Raw genomic sequence first — 25,556 nt, 5'->3', positions numbered from 1 at the left:
TCCGTGCAGCCTTCCTGACGCTTGATAAGCCAATAAAATGCACTGTGAAATCCAGCGGGACAGAGAAACTTTAGAAATTGGCTTGCCCAAATTGAATTTTGCAAAGGAAATAAACAGCTGGTCGGATTGCCTATGACCAGCTGTCCTGTTGAGATAAAATCTAAGTTGCCTGTGAACATCTAGTGAGTGTAGCTTATATTCACCTTTGTTTTCATACTTAGGGAAGAAAACAGGGAGGTTAATGGATTGATTGATGTTTGCTTCAGAAGCGATTTTAGGAAGGAAGGACGGGTTGGTCCTGAGGGAGACACGGTCCGGATGAAATACCAAGTAAGGAGGTTTAGCTGATAAAGCTTGAAGTTCAGAAACTCTCTTGGCTGATGTAATGGCTACCAAAAGGCTGTCTTGTAGGACAAAATTTGAGATCCACCGTAGCCGCGGGCTCGAAGGGGAGCGGTCAAGGCCTGTAGGACCAAAGAAAGGTCCCAAGGAGGAACTGCTTGTTTTATAGGGGCCTGAGAAGGAAAGTACCTTTAAGAAATGTTTTACACAATTTGGCTGACATAAGAGGATTAGAATCTTGACCAATGTGATAGTGAGAAATTGCCGCCAGTTGAACTTTGACTGTGGAACTGCTGGCACCATCATTAAAGAGAGAGGTTAGAAAATCAAGCACTACAGGGAGAGGAACCGTGAAGGAATTCAGGCCTTGCCGCTCCGCCCACACAGAGAAACGTTTCCATTTGCTTCGTAAACCTTTCTAGTGGATGGTTTATGAGCCGCCACCAAAATAGCCTTTACCGGTGAAGAAATACCGAGTCCTTATCAAGAGTGGAACTGGAGCAGCCAAGCGGTCAGCTTCAGGTTGTCCAGGTTCGGAGGAGGAATGCAGGATGGATGGGATATCAGATCCGGGATGGGATCTAGAATCCAAGGAGGATTCACCGAGTGAGACCTTAGGAAGGGGAACCAGATCTGTCGAGGCCAGAATGGAGCAATGAGAATCATTCTGCAACCCACCCGAGAAGCTTTCTGAAGAACTTGCAGCATCAGAGGCAAGGGTGGATAGGCATACAGAAGACCGGGTGGCCAAGCATGCACCAGAGCGTCTCTTGGGGTACCTCCGGGAGGAGGTATTAGAGCGAAAAAACTGTCGCACTTGGTGTTTGAGGGAGAGGCAAAAAGATCGCATGAAGGGGTTCCCCACCGTGCGAATATGCGTTCCGCTACTTGACAATTGAGAGACCACTCGTAAGGGGTCAGAATGGTGCGACTGAGCTTGTCCGCTAGGATGTTGGACCGACCGAATGCGTTGCTATGAGAAAGCGATTGGTGGAGATTGCCCATTCCCAAACTCTCATGGCCTCTCGACAAAGAGGGTAAGACCTTGTTCCCCCTTGCTTGTTGATGTACCAGACAACAGACATATTGTCCGATTGAATCGCAATTGTTCCCAAGGGAAGAAAGTCCTGAAGTGCTAGCAATGCTAAGAGCACTGCTCTCATCTCTAGAACATTGATATGCAGTAAGGTCTCTGAATCGATCCACGTGCCTTGGACTGTCCGCCCAAAGTGCCCCCACCCGAGGCGGAGGCGTCCGTGGTCACCGTGGCGAGAGGGGAGAAGCACAAAATGGGCGACCCTCGTGGAGATCCGGGAGGAGCCACCACAAGAGGGACCGCTTGCAAGCCTTGCTGATCGCTATGGGATGATGCATGGGAGAGCAAGGTATGACCACTGTACTAAGAGCGTCCACTGTAGAATGCGCATATTGAGCCTGGCCAGAGGAAGAAGTGCTATAGCGAAGCCATGGACCCTAGAGCCCTCAGGACCAACTCCGCTGGAACAGAATTTGAATGGAGAATGGCCCGCACCTGGAGCTGCAGATTTAGAACTCTGTCCGCAGTGAGAAAGGCTCGTAAACTCCTTGTGTCTAGTCTGGCCCCTATGAAATCTAAGAGCTGTGTGGGCGCCAGGTTGGACTTTTTTGTATTTATTGTGATGCCCAGAAATGGAGCAAGATGGAGAAAGGAGTCTCAGCCAAGAGAAGTAGATGCCTTGTTGGGGCGGTAAGGAGCCAGTCGTCCAGGTAGGGAAAGACCTGCACCCCTGAAGCCTCAGGTGGGCCGCTACCACTGCTAGTACTTTGGTAAACACCCTGGGGCTGTGGTGAGACCAAAGGGAAGGACCCGGAACTGGTAGTGACTGGCTCCCAGCCGGAAGCGGAGAAACCTCCTGGAGCGCCTGTCCATCAGGATGTGGTAGTACGCGTCCTTGAGATCTATCGAGCACATCCAGTGATTTTCTCCCAGAAGGGGGAGAATAGATTGCAGAGTGACCATTCGAATTTTTCTTTGGGGACTGCCAGATTCAAGAGAGAGAGGTCTAGGATTGGTCTTAGTTCCCCCGTCTTTTTTGGCACTAAAAAGAATCTGGAGTAGAACCCTGATCCGATCTGGTCTGGGGAACGGGCTGGATGGCTCTTTTCTTTAGCAGATGGCCAATTTCTGCCAAAGCGGCCTCCCGTTGAGCGGGTGGGACGTCTGGGAGGGACTTTAACTTTGGAAGGTGAAGGAAAGGAATGCGATATCCTCTGGATATGATTTGGAGAACCCAGCGGTCCGATGTTATGGACTCCCATGCCGCTAGGTGCCCGAACGCCCCGACTGCCTCCAGAGTAGAGCAGTCGGGCAACCGCGCAGGGTTGCTGCGGGCCGTTCAGAGAAAGGTTCCCTGGACCCGAAGTTTCTGGGAGCCCCTCTGCCTCTAGGGCGGCGTCCTCCCTGTCCTCCTCTGCCACGGAAGGACTGGTTGTCCGAGCAGGCTGGGACTGCTGCGACTTCGGAACCACATCTTCTTCTGACCCTTTTGGTTCCTAGAATAGGGCCTCTGGGGTGCAGAGAAGCGGATTCCGACGGCAGACAGCGTCTTCCCGTCCTTCTCGCTCTGGGTCAACGTCTCGCGAACGGTCTTGCCAAACAGAGCAGAACCATCAAAGGCGTTAAACGCCTTGAAGGGCTCAGAAAAATCGCAGGACGGAGCCAGGCCTGACGTCTAGTGACCAGTCCTGTCCCCGCAGCTCTAGCGGCGCCCTCCGTTGCATGGGAGAGTAGCCGCATAGAAGTGTTTGTAACTGACCTAAGAGTGGCCATTTTGGTGGAGTGCAGAACTCTGTCCTCCTCCGAAATGGACTCAGGGGGGGATGCAGCGTATTCCTTAATAAGATCTCGCTGCATCCGAATAACATGTGCCAAATAGTTCAGCGCCCTTACCGAGAAGGTCGCCGAACTGAACATCCGCTTCCCCAAGCGGTCCATCATCCGTGACTCCTTGCTCGGTGGGTGGACTGAGGGACTCTCCTGAGCCAGTTCCCTCTTTGTGGCCGCCGCCATCAACATGGCATCTACAGGAGGCCCCTTACTCCAATGGGTCCTGTCGGAGGCGGACTAAGGATCCTATCCGGTCTTTTGGGAATTGGCTCCATGGTGTCCCGATCCTTCCACGCCCTGGTGGTAATAAGGTCCACCAGGGGTCGGCAGGGGACACCCAAGAGGTAGACGGGCGCGTTTCAAATGCCTCCAAGAACAGGGACTCGTCCGAGGAAGACTTGGGGCAGACCACCCCTAATACGGAGCATTTCCATGATGTCTCCAAGGAGACATCCTCGGGGTGACCGTGGGGAGCCTTCCCTTCCTCCAAGTCCGTGTCTTCTGTGAGAGACTCGGGAGTCAATGTGCCTCCTTTTGCGTATGCTTGCGAGGGCCTCCTCTGGGGGCTGTCAGAGGAGTCCTCGCAGCAGCAATTTGCTCCATAGGAGCAACTTGGGGCACAGAAACGGGCTGTCCCAGGGGCCGGATGGTGGAAGCCTGGCCCAGTGCAGAGGGAGCGCGGGACGGAGCCGAAGCAAGTGCCGGGGTCCGAGACCCTCAACAGAGCCCTCTCCACTACATCAAAGGCCGAAGGGGAGCCGACCTCGATCAAAGGATCCGACAATCGGCTCCCCCTCGGATCCGAAGAGTGGATCGGAGCCGGCGCCGAAGCACTCGGATCCGAAGGGACAGTGCGCTCCGACACAGACGGCGCCGAAGGAGCACTGATCCCCCCGGATCCGAAGCTCGGATCCAGGCTCCGAGAGATCGGGTCCGACGCACTCGAGGGCAGGGTCGGGTCCGAAGTACCAAGTACTATCGGCTCCGACCTTCTCCCGGCTCCAAAGCTGCTCGGCTCCATTTGCTCCGAACCCGGATAGCGGGTCGGAGAAGGAGCAATAGGCTTAAAAAAGGGTGTTGAGCTCCCGGAGGAGAGGCAAGAGCACTCCCATCTGCATCTGGGCCTGGATGAACCTTCTCATCATCCGGTCCAGATCAGCATCAGAAAGGCTATGGGTAGATCTCGAAGAGGCTACCGAGGTAGGCCTGGAGTGCCTCCTTGATAGCCTCGACGGAGATCGGGTCTCCTCCTCCTCAGGACCCGGTGAGAAGCACACAGGGGACCGGAGCCGAAGGAGGAGACCGAACGGAGCCGGGAGAAGCCGCTTGGCTGGCGGGCCGAAACAGAGGTCTCGCCCGCCGGTGGTGCTTCTCCTCCGTCCTTTAGCAGCATCCCTCTCCTCTCCAGAAGCGGGAGTTTGAGTCCCAGGAGCAGGAGGGGGTGCCACAGGGGGAACAACTGCAGGAACAGTAGTCCCCGAAGGAGCGGAGGCCGGAGCCGAGTCCGGCGGTAAAAGACCCGCCAAGACCAGCTTGGACCTCCGCTCCCTCAGTGCCCTGGGGTTGAACCCTGCACAAATGGAACAACCAGATGTGAGGTGTTCAACCCCAAGACACTTAACACACCGAGTGTGGCCATCAGCCGGTGAGAGCTTATGGCCACACTCGGAGCATTTCGAGAATATAGATTTAGGCTGGTCAGCCATAATCTATAAAACCTAAAGTTACAGAAAGTAACTTAAACAACAAAAAACACACAGGCCTACACACACACTCAACGCAACAGCGAGGGGAGGGAATAAAAATTATTTACTTTAACTTAAAATAAACTCAAAATAGTCTATATTAAAGGGAAACCTACTACTTTCACACAAATTTAGTCAAAGAATCAAAAAATTCTCTATTTTTAAACAAGAAAAGAGTTCACTTAGCTGAGAGCTATGTACCCACATCCAGTTACCAGCGCGGCAAACAAGATCTGAGGTCATGAGGGTAGAGCAGGGCATTATGGGTGAGGGGAGGAGCTGAGAGCTTGGATCCATAGCTGGAAAACCATGCCGGTTCGGATCCGATATCGGATCCATAACCCACAGGTTGCAGACAAATGAATATCCTACTTCAGATCCCAATATTATGGATACTTAAAGATTACTTCATGTTACACAGCATACCCAAACATTCATTTAGCTACTTACACAACATACATGTTACACAGCACACCCAAACATTAATTTAGCTACTTACATAACATACAAATACATTTTTATAAACTTTATATTTAAACACACTAAGTACAAGCAACTTTTTTTTACAATTTTCCCCGATAGCCTTTACTCAAGAATCCTTAAAATCCTCAGATATAGATAAAATTACCTTGCTTAAACAAAAAGGTCTTTTGTATTGGTTTCAACTTATTAGAGATGATAGGGTGAAGGATGTAAATCAGATAAGTGAATATCAGTTAGACAACTCCCTATGGCTTAACATACAATCCCTCAGACTACTCTTACAAAATAAGATGAACCCGATCACGTCTGCTAATAAACAGGTCACTAGTATACTGGTAGATTTCTTTAATTCAGTTATTCAACATAAACAAACTTATTCAGACAACATGGCATTTCTATACAGACTTATCAGAGAAGAAACTTATTGCGGTCCTGCTAATTTCTAGAACAATTTTTATACAGTTAATAACACACTTCCAGGGGATCTAGATAAAACAAATATATTAGAATCTGCAGGGAAAACAACACTTTCACTTAAATGGAAATATATTCCTGGAGATCTTTATATAGATCCTTCTACACTCCTCAACTAATGAACAAAATTAATGGTAAACTAAATATTTGCAACAGATATAAATCTAACACAAACATTGACTGCTGGAACCATATGTTTTATGACTGCCCTGCTTTAAGCATATTTTGGGAAAACATTAAAGAACTCCTACAAGCAATATTCACAGATAATTTTATTTTGACCAAATCATTAGTAGTCTTCAGTACACCCATACCTGGTTGTGTAAAAAAGTTAAACATTCCTTACTTTGGGCAATAATGGCAGTAGCCAGGAAAACTATAACAAGAAACTGGATATCTGAATTCCTTCCTTCCTATAATGATTTTAAGAAAATTCTAATGGAAGTTTGTCAATTGCAAATTGCAACTATGACATCTAGAACATCTAGAAAAACTTATAACTATCATATATGGGTTAATCTACAGAATTTGTTGAAAAGAGATTGACAATGATATCATATAAATCAAATTTCAACCTCTCTACCTGTTATATATATGGAATAATCAAATACTAGGCAACTTGATGATATTCAATGGATGCCTTTATATATAGTTTTAGTAATTTCACTTTATTTGTTAAACATTGTTATGTGAATGCTTATGTGAACACTTTTTGAATTGTAAATATCTTTATGTTAAAAGAACATGTAATTGTTTATATTTATTTCTTTAAAAATCAATAAAATTGTTAAAAAAAAAAAAAAAATTTAGCCTCGACATCATCAGGCAAGGATTGTAAATATAGCCATGAATATCTTTTTAAAACAAATCTAGAAGCTGTAGCCCAAGAAGACGCATCAACAGCATTGTAATCACTTTTTTTGAATGTCTTGCAACCTAACAGAGTTAAGCACAGATAAGGAGGATTTATTATCAGAGTCAAGAATGTCTGAAATGAGCTTGTTCACTTTATCAAAAATGGACAAGAGATATCTGGTCACATGGGTTTTTGCAGTTAATAGCATGGAAAGAAAGTATAACAGAAGTGTACACTTTGTCTACAGCCCTATAATCTTTGTCATCATGCAAGACACTGGTAAAAGATTAGTTTAAGTTGCTTAGTCAGATTCAAATGAAATTACCATGGGATCTAAGGAAGGACTATTGCACAGAAATGTACGAGACTCTGGTACTTTGTAAAACTTGTCAGGTTTCTTTGGAACAGGTACATGTGACTTAGGAGTCTAGCAAGCAGACAAGAAAGTATTCTGCATAGGAAGGATGGCTGAAGCATTGGGGACACAAATTTTAACAAGTCACAGAATCTGTGTGTACTTCGGAGACTCGGTTAGCTTCCCAGTGGAAATGCTACATAATCGTTAAAACAATGTTATCAAAGATAATTCTTCTAAAGGACAGTCTGGACAAAGCGTCCCCATCCTCTTCCTCATACTCAGTAGGCAAATATAAATGTAAGAATAAGACTCCACAGCCAAATCTGAAGAATCCTCTTCCTATGAAGATGCATATTTTTTCCTTTTCTAAGGAGTAAAAGAGGGAGTAGAAAGACACTGAAGAGACTTCAAATATATGAGAGCTATAAATACCCCTTGAGAAAAACAATACCATTCCTGTTGTGGATCAGCTGGAGAATGGGTTTTGCATTCCATTTCCTCTTTTTAGGAGCGTCAGCAACAATAATGCGAGAGTAGCAGAGTTCTGATGCACCTCTACAACTGTATCCACGAGACCCTCTCAAACAAGGACCTGTTGAATGCCACTTGGTCCCTCAGAAAATACTAGGTGATTCCCCCTTCAAAGCTTTGCCAGCTGTCTGACAGTCAGATGGGATGTGCCTACCTTGTTGGTCTCTGAGGAAGAGAGATAAAAGGTGAGCAGTCAGCAGGCTCATCATGTGCCTCAACATTGATGTCTGGCTCCAACCAGACAACAGAAACCTCTGAAAGTTTACATTTCAGAAATTTTTTTGCAGCTGCTCACGGATGTCCATTTGAGATGACCTGGTAGCTATCCTACCTCATACAAGCCCTTAAGCCTCTGGATCTTTAAATATATTTTCAGAGATGCTAAACAACTTCTGATTGTCTTAAAGACAAAGGACTTAAATGGAGCATTCCCTAAAGTTATGGTCAGGACCTAAGCAGACTAAACACTTAGAATGGTTATCTTTATAACGAATCTCTACCACAATACCATTAACTTCTCTTTGCTGACAAGAAAAAATTGCAAAATTAGTAAAAAAAAACTTAGTGAAATAGGATAGTCCTTAAAAGGGAAACTTATCTTCACACAATGACTGGAAACTGGCACAAAGAGTATGGCTACTGAATCATGAGATGTCTTTCTTCTACAGCTGGAGACAAGAAAGTACTGAAGAACTTCCCATCTGCATGTTCCTTATATACTGGTATATACACTTGTGAATAAATCATAAGTTGGATGTACTGTGCAAGAGGAAGATAGGTAGGATATTTCCCACTAGTGAACAATACTACAACAGTGATGAAATAAAATGCATACATCATTCCTAGCTGCCAATTTCTTACACAAGGCAGATTCCATAAAATCCTATTCAGTAAGGTTGCTTCAATGAATGCTGATCTGAGAAAACAGAATTCATTAAACCATCAATGTACCATGCAAATTTTTATCAGTACAAGAATGCATGTATATCTCAAGACAGTTCATTATTGTATTCCTTTGCAAGCACCCTGGTTTGCATCTAGGGAAGAACAAGCTACAGACAGACCCACACTCTACCGGTGAGAGGCTGAAAGAGGAAAGCATGCTATTGGCCAACTCCATTCTCCCTATTTCAGCCAACCTCCAAAATCCAAGCTGCTAACTTAAGATCCACACACTTGTGCCCTATGCCACTGGGCCAGCCTTTAGTCGAATTTCTTGGAAAAGTGCTTCTGAAGAAAAGAAATGCTGTCTTCTCTGTTAAACTGCAAAAGCTGGGGTCCTGATGCAAATGTTTGCATCAATTTCTGAAAAAACAGTTGCTTTGATGGCAGAGAGGGATAAAGGGCAGACTATGGCCCAGTCAACCCAGGTTCAGTTAGTGGCTCAGTTAACTGAATGAGGAGGAATGGGTGTCATCATCCCTGGTGGAAGGCCGGTTCTATAGGTGCCTCCTACAATAATCCCTGGTGGAGGCTGGGGACATCAGAACTGGCAGGCGTGATCCAAAGAAGTGATAGGGTGGTGGATATGTTTGAACTGCTATGGAATGTGGGTGATTGCCTGCCCATCCCTTTGGACGTTACCATGGGGACCACGAGAGGTTGGAAGTAATAGGGTTAGGTCAAAAAAGTAAACCCCACCCACTGGATGTGGATGGCAGAGACTATCAGGACACCCTAAAGTTCCAAGTCGGCTTCAACCCTATCAGAAATAGTACAGGGGGGTCAAGAAGGTGGTTAGTGGACCCAGTGATGGACATGGGATACGGGTAGATGAGCCATAGCACAATGCAGACTGCAGAAAAAAATCTCAAAAAAAAAAAATTCTGAAAAAATCCTGAAAAGGCAGATTGAAGGTACAGTGGATATAAAAAGTGTACACACCCCTGGTAAAATGCCAGTTTTTTGTGATATAAAAAAAAAGACCAAAATAAATCCAAAACTTTTCCCACCTTTAATGTGACCTATAACCTGTACAATTCAATTGAAAAAACAAATTTGCCAAGGGAAACATATAAAAAATAAAAAACGTACAATATGCTGTTTGCAAAAGTGTGCACACCCTTAAACTAATACTTTGTTGAAGCATCTTTTGATTTAATTACAACATTCAGTCTTCTTGGGTAGGAGTCTATCAGCATGGCACATCTTGACTTGGCAATATTTGCCTACTCTTCCTTGCTCCAAATATGTCAGATTGCAAGGACATCTCTTGTGCACAGCCCTCTTCAGGTCACCCCACAGATTTTCTATTGGATTTAGGTCAGGGCTTTGGCTGGGCCATTCTAACACCTTTATTTTCTTCTGGTGAAGCCATTCATTTGTTGATTTGGATGTATGCTTGGGGTCATTGTCATGTTGAAAGGTGAAATTCCTCTTCATCTTCAGCTTTCTAGCAGATGACTGAATGATATGGGCCAAACGTGACTGGTATTTGGAACTGTTCACAAATCCGTCCACCTTGACTAAAGCTCCAGTTCCAGCTGAAGACAAACAACCCCAAAGCATGATACTGCCACCACCATGGCTCACCTTGGGGGATGGTGTTCTTTTGGTGATGCGAAGTGTTGTTTTGGTACCAAACATACCTTTTGAAATTGTGGCCAAAAAGTTCAACCTTGGTCTCATCACACCATAAAACATTTTCCCACATGCTTTTGGGAGAGTTGATGCATTGTTTTGCAAATTTTAGCCAGACCTGGATGTTTTTCTGTGTAAAAAAGGCTTCCGTCTTGCAACCCTACCCCACAGTCCAGACATATGGAGAATACGGGAGATTGCTGTCACATGTATTACGCAAGCAGTACTTGCCAGAAATTCCTGCAGCTCCTTCAGTGTTGCTATAGGTTTCTTGGCAGCCTCCCTGACCAGTTTTCGTCTGGTCTTTTATTCAATTTTGGAGGGATGTCCAGTTCTTTGTAAAGTTACTGTTGTCTCATATTTTCTCCACTTTTTGATGACTGTGTTCACTGTTTTCCATGGTATATCCAATGCTGTGGAAATTTTTTTGTACCCTTCTCCTGACTGATACCTTTCAACAATGGGATCCATTTGATGCTTTGTAAGCTCTCTGCAAACCATGGCTTTTGCAGTAGGAGACAACTGAGTAAATGTCAGGAAAATCCTACTAGGACAGCTGAACTTTATTTTGGGGTTAATCAGAGTCTCTTTGATGGCAGGTGTGTACCCAAGAAGACTGAATGATGTAATTAAATCAAAAGGTGCTTTAACAAAGTACTAGTTAAAGGGTGTGCACACTTATGCAGCCAGCTTATTGCACTTTTTTTATTTTTTTATATTTTATCCCCTAACAAATTTGTTTGCTCTTCAATTGAATTATACAGGTTATAGGTCACATTAAAGGTGGGGAAAGTTTTGAAATTATTTACTGTGGTCTCATTTTTTTTTTATATCCCAAAAACCTGGCACTTTACCAGGGGTGCGTACACTTTTTATTTCCACTGCATTTATCTGGAGTATCTCAAGAAAATGTCTTCTGGCAAGAGTCTTTATGAATAAAATGCCCTTAGAAGGCACCTATGATTTTAAATTAGTTAAAAAACTATATGATTTAAACAAACAAACAAAAAAAAACAATCTAATGTAAGACTATCCCCTGCAAGACAGGTTCAACCTGTAATGACAGCAGATGCCCTTTAACTTAGCCATCTATGCCATCAGTACAAACTTAATGAGGAACTGGTGTTTATTTAATCCTCTTAAGCACAACAAGCCATTCTGCTCTGATGGAGAAAGCTTTACTTAAAGGCCTACACACCAACAGTGGAGGTGGGGAGTATGCCAAAAAACGCAAACGGTAAAAAAACCCTTATGTATTCAGCAAAGAACACTACCACAAAATAATATATGTTTACAAATTATCAAGTAACTCAATGTTCCCAACCTGAGCATTTAGGGCAGCTGCCTGCTGCAGTTGTGATTTGCTCAATGCTTTGCTGAATGGATCACCTTGGAAGCGGCTGTTCTTATGCACGACTTCTCGAGCATTTTTATGTGCATTGTCATTGTCCGGCACACCTAACAAAAAACAAACAATCACTTTGTCAAAAGATCAATGAGAAGCAAGATGGCTTTTCCACAAAGTTTTCATGTAAAACACATTCTCCCTAAAGGCGCACACCAAGAGACAGAAGCATTCTCTCATGGATGCTCCACAGATACTACTAGTGGCAGACAGCTCAACTACTCTAACATTACAGCATCAGAAACTCTGCATCTAACAGGCAATTCAAATGTAAAAGCATGTCAATAGTCACAGAACATTACAAGTAAGTGCAAAATAACTGGGCATAAAGTATGCATAAAACATGACTACGTAAATCTGATGTGCTACCAAAGACAGAAAGCAGTGTCAAATTCATATAGTATCAACACATTCATACAGCTGAAGCAGGAGGTCCAAATGGAGAGATGATAAAATCAATAAGCAAAGGAGAACAGTAGTGCTGGAAATGAATTCATTCTCAAGTCTTGATGAGTACCTTCATGAAGTGGACCTTGTTTTTACAAAATCTCATCAAGACAACACTGTTATATAGACTGTATTTTATATAGCATACATCAAGGACAAAAGTAGGTTAAAAATAAAAAAAGACAGCTGCGTGCACAAGTCCCAGGATAAAAAAGTGCCCAATCCTGTTACGCGCACTAGTGCCAGGACTGGGAAAAATGGCAGTGTAGAATCCTCAAGACACAAAAACATTTCTACAACTGGGTTAGGCCAGGCTCAGGGATAGGATGCCCCCCCCCCCCCCCCCCTTTGCAGAAGATAGTAGTAGTCCACAAAAAAACACAAACTGACAGGTCAAAAAAGAGCCATAAAGATAAGAGTGGACTATTAAGGATAAGAAAGAAATTATTTACTGTTACTATTATGCAAGAAGCCCAGAATTTCCAGATAGAAGACATTAAAAAAGATTGAGGAAAAAAACAAAGGAAAGAAAAATACTTGCACTAGAAAAAAACTGTCAAAAGTTTCAAATGCAAATGTGTTCATTAATACTACAGAGTCATGAAAAAAAAATCACAGACAAAGAAACTTTCTGCTGTTTGGAAAAAGAAATGACTAGGGAAGTAAGAACAAAATCTACATACTTTTTAAAAGGTATAAAAAAAGAATCATGGGCATGGGAGAGAGAGAGACCTGATATGGTGCAATACATGTGCAAAAGGAGAAAGCAAAATGAATCAATACAAAAAAAATCAGCTTCAAAGATATTGGGAGAGAAATACAGGCAAAGACATCCAGAGATGGAAAATTTCACAATACAAAAAATACGATCACGAATCAGGAATGCAGAACAGATGATTAGTAAAGTAGAAGTTAAAAAAAAGGAAGTTGAAGTTAAAAAAATACCTGTGATGTGAAGGATTTAGTGTAGAAAGTCTAGCAGGTTACATCACAGCATGATAAAAAGTACAGTTGTGTACACTTACCATAAATGTAGATGTCCGAGTGTATTCACTGTTGCAGTCATTACATTTGGGTTATCTCTGCTTGTAGTAGCCTTCAGTTGGCCTGATTAACAAAGTCTTGGGTCCTGTGTCAGTTGCTGTCAAATCTTCCGTGACATCAGGTCGTCAGGGGTATAAAACATGCAGCCGACGCCAATACATCAGTTTTTCTTGCCTCAGATGTCAGGTGTCCCCTAATGGGAAGCAAATTAAATATAAAAATACAATGATATACCGCCAACAAAAAAGCAAATACACCAAAAAGCTTTTAAGCATAGTAAAGGAAAGTAGAAGTATAGCCAAAGAAGTTTGGGGGCTGGAGGGAGGGTAACCAGGACAGCAACAGTGAATACACTCAGACATCTACATTTATGGTAAGTGTACACAATTGTACTATGTTCTTTGTGTTTCACTGTTGCAGTCATTACTTTTGGGTAGATTCCCAAAGCTATGGTTGGGAGAAGGAATTTAGATAGCATTAGGACCAGCTATAAGGCCCTGCAAGACTGCAGTGGCAAAGCCAGCTCTGAATTTAGAGAAAATTGGCAAATGATAATGGTGAAAGTATGTACAGAACTCTAGGTAGCAGCTTATAGGATGTCCCCTGGTAGGGATGCCTCTGAGAAAGGCTGTAGAGGTAGATGCAGCCCTGGTAGAATGAGGTCTGATCCCCTGTGGGATAGGTTTTCCATGGTGCTTATAGCAGAAATTAATGCAATGGCCTATCCACTTAGAAATGGTTTGATTTGAAATAGCCTTCCCCTCTGCCCCTGCAGCAAATGCCACCAGCAGTTGTTCAGATTTCCTTTGAGGTTTAGTCCAGTCTAAGTAGAATCTAAGTTGTCTGTGCACATCTAAGGAGTGCAGTACCCGTTCCCCTTTGTTCTGTGGATTAGGAAAGAAGGTTGGCAAATGAATGAAATGATTAAGAACCACATTGGATACCACCTTGGGCAAGAAGGATGGATTGGTTCGAAGGGACACCCTGTCCACATGAAAAATGATGAAAGGCTCCACTGCCCTAAGGGTCTGTAACTCAGATACCCTTTCTTGCTGAAGTGATTGCTAAAAGGAAAGCTGTTTTCCATGAAAGAAATTTTAAGTCTGCAGTAGCAGCTGGCTCAAAAGGAGGAAGAGTGAGTTTCTCCAAAATAAAGCTAAGGTCCCAGGCTGGGGTTGGAGCTCTCCTGGGTGGTCTTAAATTTCTGGCCCTCCCGAGGAACTGCTTGAGCAGTGGATGAGAGAAGAGGGAAGGTTCTGTGTTATAATGAGCTGAAATGGCTGAGGCGTGAATTTTGATGGAGGAAAAAGACAGGCCCTTGTGAAGCATCTCAGTTAAACATTGCAAAATCCGAGGTAAATTGGGCACTGCTGTGCTCATCCCTTAAGATTTGTTCCAGGCACAGAATCTTTTCCATTTTTCAGCAGAAGATTTTCTAGTCCTAGGCCTCCTTGCCTCTAAAATGATATCCATCACTGGTTTACTGTGAGATGGTAAAAGAGAGATTAGGTAATTAGCCAGGCTGCTAGGTTCAGTGCTAGAAGCTGAGGGTGTAGAATCTGGTCCTCCTGCTGAGACAACAGGGAAGGAGTCTGAGGCAGGTGCCATGGGGCTAACAGTGACGCACTGCGCAGGAGGGGGTACACCAGTGTTGGCATGTCCAGTCTGGAGCAATCAAGATCATCCTTGGTTTGTCCCGTTTGATTTTTAGTAGTACTTTGGAGAGCAGACGCAAGGGGGGGGGGCATAGACTGATAGGTTTTTCCAGCTGAAGGATAGAGCATCCACTTTCCAGGCTTGTTTGTGGGGAGTCCTTGTGCAAAATTTGTCCAATTGGTAGTTCAGGGGAGAGGCAAACAGGTCTATATCTGGGCTCCCCCATTTCCTTGTTAACATGTTGAAAATCCTTGGTTCCAGTTTCAACTCGTGTGGGTCCATGAGGTTTCTGCTTAGTCCGTCTGCTAGTGTATTTAATTTTCCCGGCAGGAATTGAGCTTGTAGGTGCACTTGGCAGCTCAAGGCTGTGTTCCACAATGCCATGGCTAGTCTGCAAAGGGGGTAAGAATGAGTACCCCCCCTGCTTATGTACCACAACAGTGGAGTTTGTCTGTCTTTACCATTAGTTGTCCTGGAAGAATGTGGTCCTTGAAGGCTGTCATAGCATTCTGTGCAGCTAACATTTCTTTTTGATTGATATGCAGGTGCATTTGACTTGGGATCCATTTGCCCTGAATGCACTTCCCTGCCAAGTGAGCCCCCCCACCCATGCATAGCCTGATGCATCTGTTGTTAGGGTTTGGGTGGCAAGGAGTAGTGTGAAAGGCAGTCCCTTGTTTTGATGGCAGGCCTCTGCCCACCAAAGAAACTCTAGGCATAGGCAAGGTATGATAGGAATCATTGCTTCTAGATTCTGAGAATGTTTACACCATAGGCTTTTCAGATATCATTGCAGTTTCCTCATATGCAGTCTTGCACATGGCATTAGAAGAATGCAGGAGGCCATGAACCCCAAGGCTTGCAGTATTTGTCTTGCAGATAGAAGGGTTTTTGTGGTCACTTGTTTGAAGTAGGTTGTCAAATGAATTTGTTTCTCTGGCGTGAGGAAAGCCATCTGGGAAGTTGTATTCATGCTTGCTCCAAGGAATATAATTTGTTGACAGGGTACCAGGTGTGATTTATGTTTGTTTATGGTGCATCCCAGACAAGTTAGAACCCTTTGTACAAAGGCCAGATGATTCAAAAGTATGTCCTGGCTTTCTGCCTGAATTAGACAATTGTCCAGGTATGGGTATATTTGAATATTTCTTTGCCTGCAAAATGCAATAACTGGAGCTAGACACTTTGTGAATTCCCTGGGTGCAGTAGATAAGCCAAAATGCAGTGCAGAGAACTGATAGTGCGTGTAGCCTGCTTTGAAGCATAGGTATCTTCTGCAAGATTCCCTGATTGGGATGTGCAGGTATGCTTCTTTTAAATCTAGTGTTGCCAACCAGGCATCTTTGCCTAGCATAGGAAGCAACTGGGGAAGAGTCAGCATCTTGAATTTTGGAATCTCCAAAAAGGTGTTTAGAGTAGACAGGTCCAGGATAGGATGCCATGAATTGTCTTTTCTGGGTACCAGGAAAAGTCTTGAGTAAAAACCTTGTCCCTTTTCCTCTTCTGGTACCAACTGGATAGCCCCCATGCTTAAGAGAGAAAGTACTTGTTTTTGGGCCTCTGCCCACTGATTTGGGGGTAGATCTGACCACCCATTTGGTGTTGGCAACGTGTGGAAGTGAAATCTGTATCCCTGGGACACTATATTTAAAACCCATTTGTCCAGGGTAATGAGTTCCCAGTTCTTTGCATAAAGAGCAATATTTCCTCACAAAGGAGCAGTCAGTTGATAAGTGCTTGGAAATTTTAAAAGGAAGTCATTGAGACAGTTTACCATAGGGGAGGAGTCTTATTACTCCCTGATTTGGAAGTGGAGGCCCCCCACTGCTTAGTCCTGTGAGTACCTTGCAACTGCATCCCAGGAGCTCTGCTGGATCTGGGTTTGGACTGAAGTCTGGAAGAGGCAGGAAAGAACCAATTCTTGGAAGGCCAATGCCTACTAAATCTTGCATGTTGTACTTGTAAAAAATCTTTAACAGTCTGCATAGATTTAGCTTTTTCTTCCATCTTTTTAAGAACTTCTTCTGCCTTGTTGCCAAACAGGCGGTCCTGGTTTAGGGGAGCATCCAGTAATTTTGCTTTAACATGATCCGGTAGGGATTGCTCCTTAAGCCAAGCATGCTTTCTAAGTACAGACCCAGTTACAGCAGCCCTGCAAGATGCCTCTAGAGAATCAAAACCACATTGCAAAGTATGTTTTCCAACCTGCTCAGCTGAATGCAATAAATCCTGTAAATCCTTCTTTTCAGCACAATCAGGAATCAACATCATTTTCTGTTTAAGCAATCCAATAATATGCTGATACTTGAACATATGAAACTGGCAGTTTAAGGGCCTAATAGCCAAAGTTGCAGAAGTGTATACATTCTTACCCCACCTATCCAGCGCCCTGGAGTCTCTATCCGATGGGGTAGGATTTTTGGCAGTAGAAGCTTTAATGCCCTTGGGCCCCTGTGAAATGGTCTCAGGATCCACATTAGGATTTTTAAAAAGGAACTTGTGAGAGTCAGGGATCCTGTAATATCCATCAGGTTTCCTGGGAGCAGGAGGTAAAGAGTCAGGGACCAGGCTAGATTCTGCAAATGCATCATCAACAATGTCTAGTACAGGAGGTAAGGCTAAAGTTCTGTGCTGGGACAGGAGTAAGAAATCCCTAAGCCTCTTTGTAGAGTCAGAGAAATCCTGACTTTCCCAATGTAAATGCTCTCAGAGTATGCAAGGTTTCACCAAAAGAAAAATCCTCTTGGGGGGGGGGGGGGGGGGGGCAGAGGGAATAGAGTCCTCAGCATCAGAATCCTCATAGGTAGATCAGGGTAAATCCTGGTCATCAGAGGAAACAGAAAATTCAGAATCCTGGTCAGAAGTATCATAAACAAACTCAGTCCTAGGTCTCTTAGAGGGGGGGAGGCTGGCTTCCCCTGATTGAAGTAATAAGGTCTTCAGCCATTCTTATCTGTATTTTTGGCATGGAGGCCTGACCATGCGGTCTCGGCATCAGTTTTCTAGGCATGGTTCGAGATTTAGGCCTTGAAGAAGAAGATGGCGTTGGTTTAATACGCAAGTCAGTAGGCCTGAATACCCTCAGAAGCCGGTACGTGCACAGCGGTTCTGGACCCATCCAAGGTAGATACATCCGCAGGTTCCACAGTTGAAGCATCTCGCGGCATACTGGACTATGAATGGGTCTCAGTAGAGGCCTGAAAATCAGAAGTAGCACGTATCAGGGGCTGCAAAAGCGCCTCACTGAGTACCGGCGAACTGGTGACTGGCTTAGGAGAAGTGTCGTCGGCAGCTTTGTACCTAGGTGGCCTGTCTCTATCTTTATCTTTTCGTTTTTTCAGAATGTCGGTAGTCGGATGGCTGACCGAAGACATATCAGGATAACTGAACCGAGCAGCAAAATAATTAGAAACATAAATATACCAACGACAGATAGTTTGTGGTTTAAATAAGGCACAAAACCGACAGCGAGGTATTTCGTGGTCAGGGCCTAGGCAAGGAATACAGTATGAATTAAAAATCTTTATGAGGTATTTGCTTTCCACAAGTAATGCAATTATTTACTTTTACTGACATCGGTTAAGAGCAAGAAAAAGTTTCCCCAACGGGGTACTTAGCTTTTAGTTGAAGACTTTGTTTCTGAAACTCAAAAATGAAAATTTCAGGAGTCGGCCGACCGGCACTTGCGAACTGCTTCTGCTTCGGTCACCGCACGGCAAGAAAGACTGATGTAATGGCGTCGGCTGCATGTTTTATACCCGACGACCTGATGTCACAGAAGAGGAGACAGCAACCAACGCAGGACCCAAGAGTTTGTTAATCAGGCTGATTGAGAGCTACTGCAAGCAGACAACCCAAATGTAATGACTGCAACAGTGAAACACGAAGAACATCAAGGAATCTCCCAAGTAAAGAGAAACAGGAGGAGCAAGAGACACCTGAAGAAGAAATATGAACATGGGAGAGAGAAAGATATAATATGGTGGAACATATATGCCAAAGAGAAAGCAAAGCTAATCAATACAAAAAGAGCAACACCAAAGATATTTGAAGAGAAATACAGGCAAAGGTATCCAGATATGGAAAATTTTACAACGTAAAAAATAAAAAACAGAGATGAAAAGTAGAAAATAGTATTAGTAATGGAAAAGTTAAAGAAACAGAAACTGAGGTTATGGATTAGCTGCGAAGTGAAAGATTTAGTGCAGATATTCTAACTTTGATGAGATCGCAGCAAGATGGAGCAATGGATCAACAAACAAACGGTTGCTATAGGAAAACACTTTGAAGCCTTCCATAGTAAACTAGTACAAAAGTTCAGCTGGTGTTGCGCACTGGGGAAGGGAGCGGGAAACTGTGGCAACTCTGACACAGTCAATGCGGAATTATGGGTCAGTGGGTTCCCATGTGGGGGGGGGGCGGGCAATGGATGAAACTGAAGAGAATGTGGCACACAGAAAGATGCTCTGGAGCTTTCTATACAGTACCTGAATGAAATGGAAAACAAAGAATGTGCCCTCAGTTTAGAAGAAAATGCGCAAAGAGAAGAGTTGCTTGATTTAAAAGAAGTGGACAGACATATTAAGATCAATGAAAGAAAGAAATTACAGAAAGTCCATAAAACCCAAAAAGTTAGAAGTTTGATAAAACAAATGAATACAGTAATTAGGACTGTTCATTGACATTTGTCAAAATAACAGAATAGAGCTGAGTATATTTTTTTGGTTATAGAGCTTGTTAATTGTTGCTTAGATCTCTGTTGAAACTGTTGTCTCACTGTTCTGAGAGACTGATCTGCAAATATACAGAGCTGAGTATATTTTTTGGTTTTAGAGTTTGTACTGTTAGTTGTTGCTTATACTGTGGTGGTGGTGCTGCGGTAGCCGTCGCCCCACAGTAAGACGCTGTCCGGTTCGATTCTCAGCTAGAGCGTCTTCTGCGTGGAGACATGCGTGAATGGGCGTACCTTCGTTGAAGGTTGTGCGTCAGGGCTGGCAACTCGGCACGTAAAAATCTACTGCCAATCATTAGCGGACCGGAGTTCCGCTGTGGCAACCCATAACCGGGAAAAGTTGAAAGACACAAACAAACAAACTTAGTTGTTGCTTAGATCTCTGATGAAACTGCCCCCCCCCCCCCCCCCCATTTTCTGCCGTGTCTTCAGTTGGTATAACTGGCTTTTACAGCTTGTGTGTTATCTAACTCAAGGAACACTTAATTTGACCTGTTAGTAACAGCCTGCATTTAATTACTGGAACCTGTGTTCTGAGAGAGACTGTCTTCCAGACTATCTACAAATATACAGAGCTGAGTATATTTTTTTTTTGTTACAGAGTTTGTTAACTGTTGCTTAGATCTCTGTTTAAACTGTTGTCTCATTGTTCTGACAGACTGATCTGCAAAATACAGAGTGGAGTATTTTTTGGTTTTAGAGTTTGTACTGTTAGTTGTTGCTTAGATCTCTGTTGAAACTGTTTTGTCTCACCCACCCTCCCTATTTTTGGTTTGTAGTTTAAATTTGGTGGCTTTTGCAGTTGCCTGCCCCACTGTAGATTTGATCTGGGACTAGACATTCCCCCAGACCCATCTCTTTACCACATTCTACCTAATAAACTCTTTCTGCACTTGCTTTTAGTCCTTTTTAATTTAATTGCATTTTTTAAACTGTGTTTGGTCTAATATTGCTACATACTCAAGTGTGCTAGCTTGCACTGCATGTGAACTGTTTTTACTACCATTTTTGATACTTTTCTGTAATAAAACAAAAACAAAAAAAAACTGTAAGCCTGTTTCCTACCTTTCCTGTAACTAGTATTCCAGATACAGATTTGCTGTATGTAAGCTTCTGAGCCCCCCAAGCCTTTCTGTGTTGGAGGGAAGCCTTCTAGCTTATCAGTGGGAGTGGTAAGCACTAGGTAACCTGTCTACCACATAAGGAGTGGTTCTGGCCCAGATATTGTAGATACTGGCCGTTTGGGCAATCTCTTCCATCTCTCTCAACTTTCTGATTTGAAAGCCTGCATTTGCACTTGTTTCTGTCCTGTAACAAGTCTAGTGCAGATACGGATTCTTAGTTTTAGCACTTAAATTTGCTTATTCATGCTCAGCACTTGTTCAGAACTTGTAAGCACTAAATAAGCTACTAATTACTATAGCACTCATTACCTAGATGAAAACAGTTTTTGTACTTACTTTTCTCACTTGCTTAGACAAAAACAGCTCTTGTACTCACTTTCCTCACTTATCTCGAGGAAAATATTTTTTTTATTCAGGCATGTCCAAGGGTCAGCTCCCAGTGTTCTCTCTTGTCTATATGAGGAATCTGGGCATCTTGAGGCAATGTAGAAATCGCCTCATGTACACAGACAACCCCCTCCTCCTACCACCCAACACTACAACCTGTGAGAGATGCACTTATCTAGACAAACTGGAGGTAAAGCTCTCTCTAACAAAGACTGAACTTGACAGTCATGAGGAGAAGGTAAACATTTGCACCACACCACACTCATCACATAGTCTCACTAAATCTACACCACCAAAATCCACACACAGTAAAACAAAAACATTCGCGGAGGCTCTCAATAATAATCTGTCTAAGCAACAGAGACCTCCAAAGCAGAAACAGAAGCAACACAACCTCCATCCCACAACACAACCCAAATGACACATAGCCCACATACTCAGTGTGCCACTCAACCACAGCCAATAAGGCAAAACAACGTACCCAACACACTAGTCATAGGCGACTCTATAGTCAGGCACACGGATGTCCCACTCACCAGGCTAAACAAGGAGAAGGTTACTGTCAGCTGCTTGTCGGGTGCCAGGATCCGCCACATAACCCACACACTCAGGTCACTCCACAACAAATACAAATATGACTCTGTCATTGTCCATGTTGGTGTGAATGACCTGAGACGTACCTCCCTGGACTACATGAAAAGAGACATGGAAGAGCTCTCCGATCTTGTAGCCCAGGCAGGTATGACCCTAGCCCTGAGTAGCATTCTGCCATCGCCCAAAATGATACCGCAGTACAAGGACAAAATGATTGACTTCAACAATTGGCTAAGCTTCTGGTGTCATTCTCATGGGATCTAGTATCTGTCTGCTTGGGATGACACGGTCGACCGACCACAATGCTTTGCCACAGATGGCCTGCACTTACTGCCCCTGGGATTCCGGATACTGGCTAAGGCTTTTGCTGTCCCTATAGTGCCTTTTTTAGGCAAGGTTCAAATAACAAATTCACCACCATAACAGGAACAGGCAATCAAAAACAGAGGGTAATGCTACTCAATGCTAGAAGTCTAAATCTCAAAATGCACTCACTCAAGGCACTCCTTAAAATGGAGAACATCGATATCTGTGCAGTGACTCAGACCTGGTTCAAGGCTCAAGAGAGCACCCCTGCACTACCAGGCTATAACTCATGCCACACTTTTCGGCCATGTAACCTGGACCGAAACACCAAAGGCAGAGGTGTGTCCATATTCATTAAGGATATCCACACCTCCAGGCTAGTTGCTCAGCACAATGCATCCGTGGTTATCCAAGTGCAACTAAATCTGGGCAAAACTGCAATACAAATTGTAACTTGCTACAGATCCCCCACCATGCCCCAGGATTCCCACTCCTCTTTTCTTGATGTACTGGAAAATATTAGGGTTCAACCAAACACCCTAATAATGGGCGACTTCAACTACCCCACCATGCCCCAGGATTCCCACTCCTCTTTTCTTGATGTACTGGAAAATATTAGGGTTCAACCAAACACCCTAATAATGGGTGACTTCAACTACCCCACCATTAACTGGGAAAACTACTCGTGTACCAACTCCTTAGCTCAACGCTCAAACTGCAATGCCCTGGATCAACTTATCCACACCCCCACCAGGGGCAACAATATCCTAGACCTAGTCATTACCAACATGAGTGACCGGTGTTCCACACCTGAAGTCAACTCTTCATTGGTCTGATCCAACCATAAGCTAATCACTCTTGATATCCACATCCTGCCCCCACCCCCCATTAAGGAAACCTCAGTAAAACATTCCTCCAAAGCCAACTTCATGCTTCTTAAGACAGAAGTGGTGAACTTCATGACACCCATGCAGATGGACAATACAGTTACAACTGCTAAATCCTACACAAATGCACTCTATAAGCACTTACATGAGTGCATGGATCGCGCTATCCAAAACAGAACCAAGACGCTATCCTCCAAAAAAGGAAGCCAATCTGGTGGTCCCCTGCCATAAACAAACTGTCCAACAGAAGGAAGAAACTGTTGCAAGAGAGAGTAAAATCCCATGAGTGGAGGAGCTCCATGGTCAGCCTCAGTAAGAAGCTGAGATCCCTTATAAGATCCTCCAAAGCTAGCTACGAAAACAAAATCGCCACTAATTCCAAGGACAACCACAAAGCATTCTATAGCTATGTCAATAATCTCGATGGCAACACCCAGATCTGCTCTGAGTTACAGCACAAAGGCAAGAAAATTACAGAACTAACTGATATTGTCAACATCCTGGTAGATAGGTTCAGTTCTAACTTTACCCCCCTCTCACCCCCTAAAAGGCCCATATCTATACAGAATGTAGAATCCCTGTAATCACAACTATGCAGGTAAAAGCTGCACACTCTAAAGCAAAAAAACACAGCATCCATGGGGCCGGACAACATCCCAGGCTGCGTTTTACACGAATTTCAAAACAAACTGTCTCCCCACTTAAGCACCATGTTCAATAATAGCCTCGCATCAGGCTTTGTGCCGACTGAATGGTGCACAGCAACAGTTAGCCCACTCCACAAAGGGGGAGCCACCACTGATCCTGGGAACTATCGACCTATTAGCCTGACGAGCCTGGTCTGCAAGGCCATGGAACGTATCATCATGGAACTCCTAAACAAAGACATTGGTAACCTCCAAACTCTAGATCCCACCCAGTTCGGGTTTGTGAAAGGCACATCATGCCTCCTGAACCAGATCGACTTCTTTGAGGCAGTCACCAAAGCCGTAGATGAGGATAAGGTGGGTTCACACAGCCTATCTTGACCTTGCCAAGGCTTTCAACACCATCCCCCATTCTGGAATTACAGCTAAACTCACTAAACTAAGTATAAATCCCTAAGTCACAAGATGGGTTGCCAACTGGCTCACTGACAGAACCCACACTGTAAACGGTGCATTCTCGAAATCTGACCTCAAAGCAGTGACAAGTGGAGTAATACAGGGTTCCGTCCTGGGACCTTTCCTGTTTGGTATCTACTTCTCTGAAGTACAGGCTAACACAGAAGGCCACTGGCTAATGAAGAAACTAGGAGCCATAGTCAAGTTCCCAAATGATGTGGACATCCTATAGAAGGGCCTCACTGAGACAGATGCCTGGTGTCAGAGCCATGGCCTCAAGCTCAATGCCAAAAAGTGGTGTCATCTCCTTTGGTAAAAACTCCGTACCCATGAACTACCACATAGGCAGCAATCTACTTAACACAGAATGCGTGATAAGAGACCTTGGGACCCAGGTGGACAGTAGTCTCTTTTGATAGTCACATCTCCACAGTAGTCAGGAAGTCCTTCTATGTGGCGCACCTCATCATAAAAGGGTTCTCACCAAGGAAAAAAAAAGAGGTCATTGTTCCCCTCTACTCGACACTCATTAGACCCATTATAGAGTACAACTCCCCTTTTGGAATGTGCCTCACAAGACATCTGCAGCAGCTGGAAAGGCCACAGAAGTACCTCACAAAGAGGATTACTGGCCTCAAACAAATGCCCTACACTGACTGCCTCAAAAAACTCCAGCTTTACTCCGTAGCATATCGCCTACTCTGAGGTGATCTCTGCCTAACATATAAAGCTATGTCAAACCCAGAGCTGTTGGACATGCTACACCTAAAGAAATCCCAATCCCTCTGAGCTACACGCTCTAGGGATCTAAACCTTGTCACCACAATAAACAGGACATGCTGGAGGGATAGATTCCTGTCCCAGAGACTTCCCATACTCTGGAACAGGCTACCCATCTATGTCAAGCAAAGTTCTTCATTAGCACTCTTCAAGAAAAATCTTGATGAGTGGATGGGAAATAGGAAATAAACCCCGGGGATCACTTCTGTGTCTCTGCTCGACAGTGGCACAGGAAAATAACTTTCTTGGTAAGCCAGGGAACCTTGTTGGCTAGGGTTATGTAGGCCCTTGGGCCGATAGCTTAGTACCTACCTATGAGCCTATGAAATAGGATATACTACTGTGTAGCTACATTAATAACAGATAAAAATTTTACCACAAAAAAAAGAAGTTATGTACTCGCCATAACATTCCATGTTTGTAGTCCATCTCACCCTTCATTCTTACATATGGGTTCTGAGCCGATCCTCGGCTCCGACTCAGCCTATTACAAAGCTCAAAATCTTCTAGTTGGCTCGTGGCTAGCTAGGTATCCCATAGTGCACCAGTACAATCCCCAGATCTTGTTTGCTGCTAAACTATAGAAAGACCGAACTAAAGCTATCCAGAAAGAACAACAATAATGAAAGGTCTCCACCTATTATGGAAAAATTATCCTGTCTCCAGATCCTTCCAGGACGGGGGTAGGAGGGTGGGTTCATAAGAATGAAGGGCAAGATGGACTACAAACATGGAACATTATGGTGAGCACATAACTTCTTTATGTTCTGTAGTCCTATCTCGCCTTCATTCTAATATATGCGACAGCGTCCCTAGCATCTTATTCTTGGGTGGCTCACGGAAAAATACTCCTGAG

At 44.0% G+C, this 25,556-nt stretch overlaps 1 protein-coding gene across 1 annotated transcript in view; it reads right to left on the bottom strand.

Annotated features, from left to right (window-relative positions):
- The window catches only part of ESS2 (ess-2 splicing factor homolog), a 508,376-nt gene that overhangs the window by 295,895 nt on the left and 186,925 nt on the right, over window positions 1-25,556 (bottom strand). The window contains exon 4 of the mRNA XM_044069782.1: window positions 11,560-11,693. Coding sequence (XP_043925717.1) covers window positions 11,560-11,693 — 134 coding nt within the window. The remainder of the gene's footprint in view (window positions 1-11,559; window positions 11,694-25,556) is intronic.

Source organism: Protopterus annectens, chromosome 4.part0 (assembly GCF_019279795.1).
Source record: "Protopterus annectens isolate FY-2018-M chromosome 4.part0, PAN1.0, whole genome shotgun sequence".
Classification (NCBI taxonomy): Eukaryota; Metazoa; Chordata; order Ceratodontiformes; family Protopteridae; genus Protopterus; species Protopterus annectens.
The sequence above is the reverse complement of the archived record's forward strand: the minus strand, read 5'-3'. Positions and strand labels throughout refer to the sequence as shown.